Source organism: Aedes aegypti, chromosome 2 (assembly GCF_002204515.2).
Source record: "Aedes aegypti strain LVP_AGWG chromosome 2, AaegL5.0 Primary Assembly, whole genome shotgun sequence".
Lineage (NCBI taxonomy): Eukaryota > Metazoa > Arthropoda > Insecta > Diptera > Culicidae > Aedes > Aedes aegypti.
The window spans coordinates 71,895,327-71,911,651 of record NC_035108.1 but is presented as its reverse complement, the minus strand read 5'-3'; the positions used below and the strand labels follow the sequence as shown (position 1 = coordinate 71,911,651).

At 35.1% G+C, this 16,325-nt stretch overlaps 1 protein-coding gene across 2 annotated transcripts in view; it reads left to right on the top strand.

The window, feature by feature from the left end:
- The window catches only part of LOC110675641, a 353,161-nt gene that overhangs the window by 174,168 nt on the left and 162,668 nt on the right, over positions 1-16,325 (top strand). For both annotated transcript variants that reach the window (XM_021841195.1, XM_021841194.1), the window contains exon 2: positions 15,089-15,594. In XM_021841195.1, the coding sequence (XP_021696887.1) occupies positions 15,507-15,594 (88 nt within the window). In that variant the 5' untranslated portion in view covers positions 15,089-15,506. The remainder of the gene's footprint in view (positions 1-15,088; positions 15,595-16,325) is intronic.

Here is a 16,325-nt window from a genome sequence, read left to right as displayed (position 1 = left end):
AGAATACAGACCAATGAGGGAAGGGGGAGGAGAATTGATGATGCATTAAGGGCTATTCTCGTTACGCCGTGACGGGCACGGGCCTGGTCCGGGAAGTTTGTGTTCCACGACGGTGCTTTCTGCGTTCAGTTCACACTGCGACCATGCGTACCATGCGGTCACCATCAGGATGAAAAATGATCAACACACTCTCAAAATGATTTCTTGTGGTAATCTTGGTAAAATTCGGGATGCAATCAACATAGAAAACTTTTCGGAATATTTGAACAATATCATGTGGAATCCCCAGAATAATTATAGAAGTATTCTTTTAGGAATTTTCTGGTCAAAATATTTGATTATTTTAAGAGAAATGAGCAATTCTCGCTGAACCTGGCCGCCATCGGCACCCATCGTTAGAATTCCAATTTTATGTCTATGATCGCTAGTTTTCGATAAAACTTAAAGGTGGTCCTTTCTGTTTTCTCAAATTGGTGGACCCCTCGTACGCCAGCGAGCTGGACAGTTTGCGAAAAAGCCCATTTTTTGATAAATCTTGGGTATTTCTTCACGGGATATGTCTCATATTTCGCTTGAAAAACATAGCAAAACTTAGTGGCATCGTATAGAGAAAGGATATAGCTTTCATTTAAACTTGAAAAAATTTTGGCCAGCTATTTCGAATTTGGCCGCCATCTTGAATTTTGTTAGAAAAATCGATTTTTCACCATTAGCGCACCGCTAGTTTTGAATTCTGAGATCACCATCAAAAAAGCAGAGGAAAAATTGCGTAAGATAGGCTACAAAAACTAGGTGAGCAAAGGTATTTACCCTATGATATGAATGATTTTCTAAATCATGTTCTACTATTTTGACGTATATGGCGAGTGCAATCAATGCAAACATATTTTTTTGTACAACAAAGAAACAAGTTTTCAATCGTTGGTGTATTATTTGAGACAGATGAAGAATAGGAGTATTAATTTGAGTGAAAAAATCTGGCGGCCATCTTGGATTGCTACGCCACCTTGGTTTTAAGTAGTAGAATGAGTTTTCACCTTGTTAGCACTCAACATGTTGAATTTCAATGCTACCGTTACACTTATTCTTCTTCTTGTTCTTCTTTTTCCTCACGTTACGTCCCTACTGGAATAGAGCCAGCCCTTCAGCTTAACTAGTTTTAAAAACAAATTATCAAATAGGATTTTTTAACGCTTATTTGCTACCTAAATAATTCTTCTGCATATCTTCGAGTTGTAAAATAGCATTATTTCTTTCATTTAGTTGGTCTAAAACCATTGATACAAATGAACAATCAGTTGAACAGCTGAGATAAGATAAGAAAGATAGAATCTGATTGTTTTTTCTTTAACGGAGGCCTTATAATTCAACATGATGAGCACTGAGATGGTAAAAAATCATGCAACTGCTAAAAACCAAGATGGCGTCGAAAGCCAAGATGGCAGCCCGTTTTTCTAACCTCGAAATTATACACCTGCGTTTTGGCATTACGTCCACATAAGAACAAAACCTGCTTCTCATAATTCAATTTCGCTATTTTTCACATGCATGTTGGGCGGTACTAAAAACGATACTTTATGGCTTAGAAAATCAAGGATGTTTTTTGCTTCAAAATTTAAGACTTATTATAAATTAATGAACTTTTGTCAATGTTTTACGTTAGAACTACTGATATAACCACAAGGCTTACTAATGTCCCGACACGCAATCTATAAACTTCATACAATGAACAACAATGCATAGGGTAAAAAAATGTTTGTTTAATACAATCAATATTTTTTGACGGTTTTCATTTATTGAATTTATTCATTCATTATTACTGAATTCAAAGATATGTCGAAGAATTATACTGTTGTCAGAAATCGCATTAAAAAAGAAAATTCCTGTTTAATAGCCTGGGATTGATAACTAATAAAGCTGAGTATCGGGCTCGGTTCCAGTAGGGACGTAACATCAGTAAAATGAAGAATAATAAGGAGAAGAGTATAACGTAACCTTTTTTTATTGGTAGCCTCTAAATTCGACATGCTGAGTGCTATCAAGGTGAAAAATTAATTCTACTACCTGAAATCAAGATGGCTTCAAAATCCAAGATGGCCGCCAGATTTTTCACTAAAAAATAATATTCTTATTCTTTACTCGACTCGAATAAAACACCAAAGGTTGAAAACTTGTTTCTTTGTTGTACAAAAATGATGTTTGCATTGATTGCACTCGCCATAACACGTCAAAATCGTATAACATGATTTAGCAAATCGTTCATTTGATAGGGCTTTCTGATGGTGATCTCAGAATTCAAAACTAGCGGTGCGCTAATGGTGAAAAATCGATTTTTCTAACAAAATTCAAGATGGCGGCCAAATTCAAAATGGCCGCCAAATTTTTTTCAAGTTTAAATGAAAGCTATATCCTTTCTCTACATGGGTAAAAATGCGGCACTCAAAACAAGCAGAAAAGGTCATGATTTTGGGAGGAAGGTGTATTTTCATGTTATGAAAATACACCATGACCAAAAGTCATGAAATCATGAATCTTTTTACCGTAACGCCAGCTGTACGTTACGTTTCCAAAGTGTAAATTCTAATCATCAAATCATAAACTATATATACTGGAACCATGAATAAAATTCATGAAAACATGAACACTATTCATGGATTTAGATACCTGTCATTTATGATACCAGTTTTGGCGATGAAAAAGTGGAAATTTGAGTCATGAAATCATGAAGCAGGATCATGAAATCATGAATTAATTTCATGAAAAACATACAAATGTCAATTATGATCTCAGTATATTTGTCATAGGTAAAAAAATAACATCAAGATGTATTTTGTGCCAGTAGTTTCGGAATAAACTGTGAGAAGAGTCAACAAGTGCCACATCTTGGGAAGGAACGCGAACGTCCGGTGGTTAGGTTTGCACGAAAAATGTCAGTTCGAACATCAAATAATTGGCACATCGTCCTGGGCTGCAAAATGCTGCTGGATTGTATTGGCGATGAAAAAAATCCTAAACGACTCTGCAGGCGTGTAGAGTGGTAAAGATCAGCCAGCTGCCGAAGTTTTGTGTGAGCTGCTCTATTGTAAGATGTGGAGAATGCATCACATCCGAACATTGAAAATCGCCGACGAATTTGTTCAAGCAAAACCTTCGTCAATCATTGCCCGGTATGGAATAATCCGTGTGAAAACTGGTAAGTACATTTTCGCACATCTAATAGCATCGGCAGTTTAATTGGGTTATCGGTAATGTCATCGATAAGATGGCAAAGTTCGACGAGCATGGTATTCAATTTCAAACTTCTTCCGTAATCAAAAACTTATTCATAATTTCACTTAAAAATACTACCGATCGCAATATACGTGTTGACTCAAATGAAAAAAGTGACAGTTGGATTTATGTAACGCCCCTGAGCACACAAATTCTTGATTAAAAGCCCATGGTTTCATGACTTGTAGTCATGATATCATGAAACATAAATGTTATGATTTCATGACTTTTTGTTCATGATTCCGGCAACGGATTTTTTTTCCGTGTATACGATGCCACTAAGTTTGCTATGTGTTCCAAGCGAAATATGAGACATATCCCGTGAAGAAATACCCAAGATTTATCAAAAAATGGGCTTTTTCGCAAACTGTTCAGCCAGCTGGCGTACGAGGGGTCCACCAATTTGAGAAAACAGAAAGGACCACCCTTAAGTTTTATCGAAAACTAGCGATCAGTGACATAAAATTGGAATTCTAACGATGGGTGCCGATGGCGGCCTGGTTTCAGCGAGAATTGCTCAATATTTAAAAAAATTCTGGAACAGAGATTTTAATTTTAATACATTTATATGAAATGTTACAAAACTTCTTGAAAAATTTGATCGGAAAATTTATAATGGGACTCATTTCAGAGATTCTCTAATTGATTTGTAAAGACTTTTTTTTCGAGAATTCCTTATGGGGAAATTTTTCTGAGTCCATCGAGGAACTTCTGCAGGGATCCTTCTAATTTTTTTGTGAACTACTCCGGGAATTTCAGCGACAATTTTTTCCAAGATTACTACGGGAATTCCTTCAAAAATTCCTGCAAGAATTTGTATATGAAGATTCCTTCGGGAGTTCATCAAGCTTTTACTGCAATGGTTCATCCGGAAATTCCTCTGGGGATTTCTTATAGAATTTCTCTGGAGATTCCTTTGAGAATTCTACCAACGATTCCTCTTAAAAATCCTTGGATTTCTCTAGGAATTTCTGGAATACCTCCAAGAAATATCTTAATGGATTCTTTTGAAATCCATTCAGGTACTTATTCTTCAAAGAAGTCTCCTCAGGGATTTCTCCAGGAGTTACTCCAGATATTCCTTCAGGACTACCTCCCACATTGGTCCAGATTTTCAAATAGCTGGCGATAATCCCATTTCCAAACCTAGCTTTTAGTTGAAAAACAAAGTCAACCATTCATCTACTATATCAGATAGTTGATAATACGTACGAGAAGTTAAAAATAAACATGTTTTTCTACATGTTCAGACGATAAATAGCTGCACATGTCCAAAAACCTAAATTTTTGCTTCAAAACTCAACTAATAAATAGCATATTTTTTTTCTGATCGCTAAACTCATTCTCATAAATATTCAACATTTTTGGATGCAAATTTATATTTAAGTGTCGTTAAGCTTATCAAATTAATATTTATTGTTGTTAGTACTTCAAATATCGATAGTCGAACTCGTCGAACTTGCCTCGCTTACCACAATCGGAGTGTTTTGTCTGAAAATTCGTTTTATTTTGTGTATATTATTTGTTTAATGTTATGCAGTGTATTGCATTCGGAAACGCTAATTTCACTGCACAAGAAAACATCTTCCTGAGTCTACGAACGTGCATTTATAGCCGATTTATTTCATTGTTTCGACTCTACTTGCATTCAACCCAGTTGTTATTCCCGATTGCTACACGACGCCATCAATACGTATACTTCTCGTCGATAACAGTTGGTGACGTAATGGATAGCTGCAATGCATGCAAAGCCGTAATCCGTCCAGAAGATATCGTCCGTTTCTTGTGATATGTTATGTGAAAGTCGGCACTGTTTTCATGCTAAGTGTGTGGGTCTAACGTACGACGAAGGTTGTGCGTGCTTACATCGCAACATTTTTTGGATGTGTGACTCCTGCAGGGACTTCATCGAAACCGGTCAATTCCGAACTTCGGTAAAGGATGGGGAAAATGTCGAATATGCGACGAGAAATGAGCTGAACTTTTTGAAATCCGAGGTGGAACGAATTTGTAAAATAATGTCCCAAACTGAAAAGAACTGCGAGGCTGTAATTGATACATCCGCTTCATCTAGTCAACGACATCATAACTACATCGCTAAACATTCTACTCCTGTTACTTCAAGTTTGATGCATGAAAACGACCTGGCTGCCAATAGATCTGTACGTATCGAACATTGCAACCGACGTGACCGAAAATGAACTGAAGATGATGGTATGTGAGTCCATTAGAGCGGAAAACGTGTTGCATGTAAAATGTTTGGTAGCTTCGTGGATGAACGTCGTGGAAGAATTATGTCACACTACTAGCAATCTGTACGACTTAGTCGAAGATGAAGTATAAATAAATAAATAAATAAAAATATTTAAAGAAGAGCTACTTTATGCCGTACAAATCGCTCCCCGGACTCCCCGCGGAGATATCTTCCTCAAACGCGCATTTAAGACAGAAGAATCGATTAAAGAAGATTCTTCTTGCCTAAGTTTGCCCAAACGATTGTTGTTTGAAAAAGTTGAGAGCCAAAAAAAAAGTGTGAAAATCAGCATTTTTGTTAGAATTTTGCCCGATGATAACCAACAAATTGCGACTATGCCCAAAATAGAGTCTTCAACCCTAAATCATGTACCGAAACATTTGTAATGGCTAAAAAGAGTAAAATATAGAGAATGCGCAATTCATGCCATGATTTTTCAAAACTGGACCGATATGCCTCCAGGGATTTATTAAGGGCATCTTCTGGGAAATCCTCCAAAATATTCTTCAGGAAATGCCCCAGAGATTCCTAGCAGAATTAGTTTGGTCGACGATACCGCCAGGAATTCCCTCAGTGATTCGTTTTAGGAAATTGTTTATAATTTCCATCAAGGATTCCTTCCAGATTGGCTCCTGAAAATTCAGGTAACTCCAAGGAGTCATCCATGATATCTTCAGAGATGTCCTTGTCCGTGATGCCTGAAAGCATTTCCAAGGATTTTTCAGTGATTTCTTCAGGAAAAAGAGATTTTTCCAGGTAAATTTTTCCGCTAAGGATACCTCCTGAAAAATCTCCAGGAATTATTGTAGGCAATTTTGAAGTTATTCAGTAATTTTCCAGGTTATCTTTGTTGGAATTCTTTTAAAGATTCCTCCTCTGAAAAGTCCTATAGCATATTATTCAGACATTTTCTCCTCCAAGAATTCATCCAGGAATTCTTTCAGAGATTCCTCCAGGGTATCAAGGATCAGGCATTTCTCCAAACACTCATCCACGGATTCATACATAAATTATTCCAGTAATTACTAAGAGATTTTTCAAGTATTATGTCCAGGAGAATTCTTCCAAATTCCTTTCAGGGATTCCTTCACAAATTCTCCCAAGGATTCCTTCAGGAGTTTCTACAGGAATTCCTCTTGGGGTTTTTCAGTAATCCGTTTGAAAATGTTTCCACTTATTTCTTATGGGATTCTACCAATTATTCTTCCAGGGGTTCTTCTGGGTATTTCTCTAGGAATTTAACTAGATGTTCCTCCGATAATGTAAGAGTTTTCTTTACGGAGTCTTTCAGGATTTCTTCTAAGAATTAATTAAAAAAATTCTCCAGGATACCTTATATAAATTCCTAAAGAAATATCAGGAGAGTTTTTCGAAGAACTACTTGAAGGAATTCCTGGAGTATTTCCCTGAGAAATATTTTGCACATTGTCTGGGAGAATTTTTTATGTACCACGGAAATAATTTCTTAAATATTTCAAGGATTCCTACGAGAGTTTTTTCAGGTATTTATCTGTGTATTCCCGCAAAAATTCTTAAACAGATTCATTAAGAGGTTCCCGATGGAGAACCTTGTTGAACTCCTATGGCATATTTTCTAGAGATTTCTTCAAGGAATTCTTGAAAAAAAATCGTTAAGAGGCTCCCGAAGGAGTTCCTGGTGAAACTATTGATGGAATCCCTGAAGGAAATCCTAAAGGAATACAAGAAAAAACCCATGAATAAATTTCTGAAGGAACTTTTGAAATAATTACTAAAGAACCTTTTGGAGGAATTCCTGAAGAAACTCCTAGAAGAACTCCTGGAGGAATCCATAGAGAAATATCTCTGGTGGAACTCGAGTAGGAATTCTTTAAGGGATACCAGGATGAATTCCTGGTAGAACTGCTTAGGGACCTCTAGCAAAACTTCTTTGTGAGTTCTTTGAGGAACTCGAGGAGGTATCGCTGGAGAAACTCCTGGAGGATTCCCTGAAGAATCTTCTGGAGAAATTACTGCTGCTGGAGAAATTTTTGAGAATAATCCTAGAGGAATTCTAGAGGAAACTCATGTAGGAATCCCTGGAAGAACTTGTGGAAAAATCCGTGGAGGGGTTTCTTCGATTTTTGAAGGTTATCACAATCATTGATTGTTAGAAATCGCCTGGAAAGTTCGACAATATATACTTTTTATTTTCATAAATGGCTTGTTCTTCGAAAGCATCATCAATCAGGAGCCTGCTGAAAAATATTAATTTAGTTTTGGAGCAACAAATTTTCAGATATCATAAAATTATCTCTCAGAGATTTAATTGGAGAATTTTTTTTTGAAATTGAAGGGAATTTATATGGGTAGAATTCATAGGATAAATGAACGTCCTGACGGAAGTTTCAATATAGCATTAATATGAAAAATACCCTAAACCATCATAAAGTTGCTTATTAAGTTCCCACTTCACATTTGAAGCACAATAGAAAAAACAAATGCTTTATTTCCAGATGACCTTTCAAAGCACAATGACAATTATTAAATTTGGCAACACTGCTGTAATGAATACGATTTTATTTTCCATGTTTTACTTTCATAATATGTTAAGATGACGGGGTTGGTGGTCTGATGGCTACCGCTTCTGCTTCATATGCAGAAGGTCATGGGTTCAATCCCAGGCCCGTCCCTTTCCTCGTACTTTGTAGTTGTATATCTCTCACTTGCTTCTATCTTCCATTCTAAATATATCACACTCAAACTATTCGTTCATAGCAAACGCTAGAACCAGAGACGGACAAGAAACCGTTTCCCCTAACGCTTCCTACTTCCACGCGCACGCCTTTCTTACGCCTGATACATAGGCAGTCTGCTAACCACAAAAGCAAACCTCTCTGCCATGCCTTTCCCCCAATCCATACACTCCCGCATGAACTGGCGTGGATGCAGTGGAATATACGGTCTACGTGGGAGCCAGTTCAATGCATCATCAATTCCCTCCCCCTTCCCCTCATTGGTCTGCATTCTGACGTGGCAGGTGCCATTGTTGCCTAAAAATAGAAGATCACCAGCACTTATACACTGAGGATGCCTGTTAGTCCCTAGCAGTCATTCGGTTGGTTCCTTGTGTAAGTGCAGCTGATCTGGCGATACTGGAGTGCATCCACGGGCGGCCAATCAAGCTCAAGCTCAAGCTCAAGCTTTTACTTTCATAATATGTTAAGATTGTTTATTGAAATGTTTTGAGAAAAACATTTACAATTTGCTGTAGATCGATAAATATGCCTACAGTGTGAGACTTTTTAGTAAAACGACCAATAAGAGTAAAATCTTTACTTAAGAATGCGTAAAAACTCACGATTTTGCTCTCTTATATACATATGCTCTCTTATATACTTTTTAATACTATTAATACTTTTCTTTTTCGCTGGGAGTAAAAGGATGGTGTAACTGCAATTTTAACCATAAATGGACAAATCATTAGAGTGACCTAGTGTCAAAGAATGTTGGAATATAATTGTTTTTTAAGCTCTATCATTAGCTGAATAGTAAAGGATACTATCATACAATTTGTTAATAAAAATAAGAATTTTTGTTATGCGTGAAATAATGTTATACTTTAAAGGATTTTTTGGACAAACTTTTTAGTTCTTCAACCAAAAGTAGTTTGTTAGATCTGATATTTTCATAACATTGTAGAATAAAAGCTGAACGATGCACATAAAACTGATAATGATTTTATGAATAAACAAAATAGATATAGAGAAACTTAAAAAGAGATGGAGTGGATACGAGTAACTGACACTGAAGAAAACTGCAAGTGGTAGTCGAAATACGCGTATCTGTCAAAGATAAGCATTTAGGAGCGGAATTAAAAGGTACACGGTACTCCATCTACTTTTAAGTTTCTTTATTTGAGATTCTGCTCAGAGGATTCGAACATTCATTAAAGAGAAAAATAGATATAGCATAAACAATGTGGGGATATTTTTTTTATTTCCGTACAAAGTGGGCCGAAAGGTCTCAGATTTTCATGCAACTTTTTCCACAGGCAGGGCTCATCAAAATATGAATAAGAAAAAATTGAGAAAAATTCAGGGTCGCTTATTTTCCCGGAAAACTCAGTTGGATTTTTTTTTGTATTCCTCTGACACTACTTACTTTGAATAATCTTCAATCGCTGAAATGGATTTTTTTTTCGTTTTTGAGTTATGGCCAATTTCGTAAAAAATGTGCAAATGTGCCATTTTGAGCCTTTTCTTTGAAAAATCATAACTCAAGAACGAAGCATCGTAGAAACAAAGTTTTTTTTAATGAAAATAAAAGCAAATTTTCGCAGGAATAAAAAAAAATTAACTGGAAACAGTTTTCCACAAAATTTTCCACCGTTGAGAAAATTCGTAAAGAAAAGCCGGAAAAACTATGGTCCAACATGTGGAAAATTTTCAAAAAAATATTTTTGAGAAGATAATTATATGTATAAGCTTTAATCGCTGAAATTTTTGAAATGTACTTTTTTTTCGTTTTTGAGTTATGGCCAATTTTGTAAAAAATGTGCCATATAAGACTTTTCTTTGAAAAATCATAACTCAAGAAAGAAGCATGGTAGAAACGAAGTTTTTTTTTTATAAAAATGAAAGCAAATTTTCTCAGGAATAAAAAAAATAACTGGAAACAGTTTTCCACAAAATTTTCCACCGTTGAGAAAATTCGTAAAGAAGAGCCGGAAAAACTATGTTTCAAGTAGTGGAAAACTATCAAAAATATACTTTTGAGAAGGTAATTTCATAAGCTTTAATCGCTGAAATTTTTGAAATGGTATTTTTTTTTCGTTTTTGAGTTATGGCCAATTTTGTAAAAAATGTGCAAATGTAACATTTTGAGCCTTCTATTTGAAAAATCATAACTCAAGAAAGAAGCATCGTAGAAACAAAGTTTTTTTTAATGAAAATAAAAGCAAATTTTCGCAGGAATAAAAAAAAATTAACTGGAAACAGTTTTCCACAAAATTTTCCACCGTTGAGAAAATTCGTAAAGAAAAGCCGGAAAAACTATGGTCCAACATGTGGAAAATTTTCAAAAAAATATTTTTGAGAAGATAATTATATGTATAAGCTTTAATCGCTGAAATTTTTGAAATGTACTTTTTTTTCGTTTTTGAGTTATGGCCAATTTTGTAAAAAATGTGCCATATAAGACTTTTCTTTGAAAAATCATAACTCAAGAAAGAAGCATGGTAGAAACGAAGTTTTTTTTTATAAAAATGAAAGCAAATTTTCTCAGGAATAAAAAAAATAACTGGAAACAGTTTTCCACAAAATTTTCCACCGTTGAGAAAATTCGTAAAGAAGAGCCGGAAAAAACTATGTTTCAAGTAGTGGAAAACTATCAAAAATATACTTTTGAGAAGGTAATTTCATAAGCTTTAATCGCTGAAATTTTTGAAATGGTATTTTTTTTTTTCGTTTTTGAGTTATGGCCAATTTTGTAAAAAATGTGCAAATGTAACATTTTGAGCCTTCTATTTGAAAAATCATAACTCAAGAAAGAAGCATCGTAGAAACGAAGTTTTTTATGAAAATGAAAGCAAATTTTCTCAGGAATAAAAAAAAATTGGCCATAACTCAAAAACGAAAAAAAAAATACCGTTTCAAAAATTTCAGCGATTAAAGCTTATGAAATTACCTTCTCAAAAATATTTTTTTGAAAATTTTCCACGAGTTGGTGCATAGTTTTTCCAGCTTTTCTTTCCGAATTTTCTGAACGGTGGAAAATTTTGTGGAAAACTGTTTCCAGTTAATATTTTTTTACTCCTGAGAAAATTTCCTTTCATTTTCATAAAAAAAGCTTTGTTTCTACGATGCATCATTCTTGAGTTATGATTTTTCAAAGTAAGTAGTGTCAGGGGAAAACAAAAAAATTCCAACTGAGTTTTCCGGGGAAAATAGGCGATCCTGAATTTTTCTCAATTTTTTTTATTCATATATTGATGAGCCCTGCCTGTGGCAAAAGTTTCATGAAAATCTGAGACCTTTCGGCCCCAACCCTACGGAAATAACAAAAAATCCCCAATGTGTCAAATAAATAAAACGAACAGACCTTCAAACATTTTTTTCACAAGACTTAAGACAGGTCCACAAAATTTTAAGATATAGGTTACATTGTATCTGAAATTCGTATAGGGGGAGATCTCCCAGTACCGGACAGCACCCAATATCGGACATAGTCGAAAAATTAAGAAATCATAGTTCAATCAAGATGGTGTATTGGAAGAAAAGAATGCTATTATAGAGAGTAATATTTGCTTAGAATAACACATCCTTGAAATATGCAAGCCTCTTTGTAAATAGTAGAGATGTTTGAAAATTGTTAAAAAGTTGACGCATCGCCTTAAATTTGAGCCTGATAAGTAATTATTTTGAATATGACGAAAAAAGTTTGAATCAGTCAAGCATGATCGAATATAATCATAATGTGAAAGTAAGAATGAGTTTTACATTATGGTAAATTTAAACAAAATGTGGAAAAACTAAATCTGGACAAACTAAATCTGGACAAACTGGACAATTTTCGATATGAAATTCCTGTCCCCCAGCTTCGGACAGCTTGATTTGTTATAAGGTACCCCGGGGCAAGTGAGAATACGGGGTAAGTGGGGCATTTCGTCATAGCTCACTTAGGAAAAGTTTTTCATGGGGGTATTCTTCTAGAAAGTTGAAGATACAATGACAAGGAATGTAATTAGTACTAAACATATTGTTATTTTCATTACCATGTGGTTCATGTAACAGTTGTCAGTTCAGCGCCATTTTCAACTTGCATGATAAATTGTTACACGTTTCACGTCTTGCATTGATTCGCAAAAAATAAATGTGTTATAAATCGTATTTCCATCAAGAAGCTACAATTTTAAGTATTATTACAAGCTGCTAACGATAAACCAGTATTTGTTTTTCATTTCATATGAAATTTTTGATGGTCTATCTTACCCCAAAATATGTTTGTACACGGGGTAAGTGGGACCTATCAGAACAAAAACCAGAATCAAAACTTTTCGTTTACGTTCCATACATTTTCCTAGAGAGTAGCACTAAAACATTCAAACAAATGATTTCATCAAAAAAAAGATCAATCTCACATAACGTAATTGTATAAAAGGGAGAAAAGAGTGTAATTATTCTTTATTTTTTTATTTTCTTTTTATTTATGAAAATCGACATCAAAATTGAACAAATACGAAGATGAAATTTGAAATGCATCATGAGAAAGATTACTTTTCTATTTTATTTGAACTTGTTTTGTTGTTTCTACCAAATTAAGTAGTGATTGAAAACAATTCCACTCCATTAGGAGGTTTTCTGCCATGCATATAAATAATAACAAAACATATTTTCGTCAATTATTGATTGTTTAAGTGCTGTATTTTAATTAACAACTTATAAATGATATATTTTGAACATATTTAATTCTTCTTTACGCTTTTATTGAGGAATTTTCAGTTAATATTAAAAGTGAGGTGACATACTATTAAATAAAGGTTTTCTTCCTAAAACGTTACGTATTTTATGGTTGATCCCTTATGTACATCAAATATGTACTTAAAATTAAAAATCTATGATTTATCAATCCTATTAATGTAATGGTTGACTTACTGATGTGGATTGACGCATGAAACTGGATGTGTCCCACTTGCCCCGTTTAGCGAGGTAACTGCGTCCAATGGCTCATTCTAAAGCTTTCTTCCAAGGTTTTCACAATTTCAAATTATTCAATCAGTTTCATGCACACACCAGCAAATATGTTGCCAAAATGTGATTGTGTTGTTAATTTGAAAAATATTGACATTTGAAAATTTAAATGAACAATTTGTTGGAACTATCGTTTTTTTCGTTCCCACTTGCCCCGCGGTACCTTATGACATTTTTTTTAATTTTTTGCACCAGTGTCTCAATACACATTAATTTTCATGGATTCTGTCGATCATGGTATCAAACATGCAATAAAAATAAGAAAAATGAACTTTCAGAACAACATCGAAAAATGTGTTATTTTTCGTCACACATGAAATAGGTTTTTGGTGGACATCTTGCAATCTAAGTACCGTTTTGACTCATATTCCGAACACTTAAGGCCAACAGGGACTTCAAATGCATCTGATTGGCATAAATTGGCTGATATTTGTGTAAATTTTAATTTCTTCGCCAAGTCTTACGGTCAGCTGTTGGGTGTACCAATAATAATGTTGATTTTATTAGTTTTAGTATTGTTTTTACGTTAAAGTATGGAACAACATTTTGATTCTAATGCCGAACAATGTGTTCATTCTGTCTCATATTCCGAACACCTTGATTCAAATTCCGAATAATTAAAAAAATTAATAAATAAATAAAATTAATAAATAAATAATAAAAAGATGTTTTTAAATGAACTTTTGTCCCACCGATGGGGCAAGAATTCGAATTTAGTGTGAGGCTAAAATTAACTGGCTGAAACACAAAATATTGATACTTCTGGTATGCTTTTTGTATGCCGTTAACATATGTTTGCAGAAAATGAAACATTAAAATTTCATCAAAAAATTGTCCAATTGGCCAGGGGAATAGAAATATTCATTGGAACGTATTGGAGCATTTTCCCCTACTTAAACGAAACAAACAAAGGTTATCTGGATATCAAGATTTGAGGTTTGGATTTACTTCTTCATGGACATCGTAACAAACTGCATTATACCTACCTGATCGGTTCACTATCTACCATTGGCATGGTCTGTTTCAAGCGAATCCTCAGAAAAATTAAACAGAACTCGATGCAAACGGGACAAACTGCGGTTATGGAAAATTCAGAAAATAAAATTTCCTCCTTCTGCTTTTCTCTTTTAGATCCAGCATTGCCCTGCCACGGTGGATGGATCAATGAATGGGACAGCAGTGCAGCACGACAATCTTCACCAGGACCAGCGAAGATAAGGTCCACGCGCGCGTAAGGTGCCCGTTCGGAAAATGTGAATGAAGAAGAACGTACCTACGTGGGATAGAAAAAAGGAATAAAAAGCTAGACGAAAACGGTGCTTGAAATGCAAAGTGAGGCGGGCAAGTGGAAAAGTGCAAGCATACTGCAAAATATATGGGGGGAGTTCCGGGAGGAGGAAATGGGAGCACAAGTTTTTTTTATTGATTTTAAATGATTTGATTTGTATTTATATTCATGATTTTGCTCACCAGTTACAAAACGCACAAAGCGTCTGAAACCGTAACAGAAATAAGAACCAATTTGGCACCCACTACTCGAAATATACAGTATCTCAGCATTTTGTAGTCATTTTAAAAATATTTCAATTAGATAAAAGTAAGTAACTGGTGATTCGAAAATTTTGGAATATTTTGAAGGGATATTCATATGCTCTCCCTATTTCCCTAATATTTCATTATTATCAATATATTACAAAACCTTCAAATCACGGTTATGTTTAATTTCCTTGTTGACATATTTTCAAGCATACGGAAAATCTGCTTGAATATAATATCTTGCTGCATAGGTAAACTTTTTTTCATGAATAACGATTTCAGACACTTCGTGTAACGTAAAACGGTTTACTCCCCGTAGAAGTTTCCCATAGTGCATCGAGAAAACTGTGTAAAAAAGTAGCGGAAATCAGTTGCCGACAGCAACTCCAGTGTAGGACGCAGCAGTTGAGTCGGTGGAACGAGTATAGAAGCTGTTCTGGTAGTTTAATTGAAAGTTGGACCATTTGATGGGAGATTACAGTGTGTCTGTTGGTGCTGTTGTTGGCGGGCATTTTCTGTGAAATAGTGATTCTACCAGGGAGTGAAGAAGAAAAAAAATGAATTCAACTCCCCTGGCACCCAGTTGGGACAGTAATTGAAACCGGGCTCTCATCAGAAGCGAGTGTAAATCGGTTCCCAGAGTAAGGAGAAAGTGAAACACGACGATCGGCTTTTCCGAGAGTGAAGGAAAAAAAGTGAAACGATTGCTGAAGCCCGGGCACAAAGGAAGAAGCACCATGAGCAAAACGATGGAATTAAGGATTGTTCCGGTGATTCAATTTGTCACGATCGTTGCCGCATTCAAGCTGAGCGCCGTTAGCTGTGGTGAGTAGAATGGAGAATGGTTGGTTAGTGAGTCGATTAATTTGATTTGGGTCGGGCGGTGGGTGACACTTTTCATTCGAGTCGAGGTCGTTGGGAAACAATTTAATGGTCTTTACTCGGCTGGGCTCCGTGAGCTGATAATGCGAGGAGGCAAACTCAATTACTTATTCCCATTAAGCGAAGTTTAAATCAAATCATGGGTTTAAATACATTCTCTTGAAAATCCTTCCAGGATTCGCTTAAGAATCCTTCCAGAATTCTGTTCAGAATACTTCTGGGATTCTTTTCAAAATCTTTTCAGGTTTTTCTTCATAGTCCTTTCTGCATTCTCTATGAAGTCTCATCAGAATCCATTCAGAAGTATCTTCAGAATCCTTTCAGGATTTTCTTCAGAATCTTGTCAAAACTCACTTCAGAATCCTGTCAAGAATCTTTTTTAAAATCTTTCCAGGATTCTCTTCGGAATCTTTTCAAGATGCTCTTAAGAATCCTTTCAGGATTCTCATTATAATGTTTCCAGGATTCCATACAGTGATACTTCCATCATTCTTACTGCAATCCTTCCAGTATTCTGATGAGAATAGAATCAAAAAGCAATTTTTGATAAAAAATGTAACTTTTAAGATTTCTCAAACAAATTATTCACTCGTTGTCAGTCTCGAAGTGGCTTTGAGAATGTAACGGATGTTCACCGGATGGGTACATTTTAATTACTAGCCGATTGAGTTAGA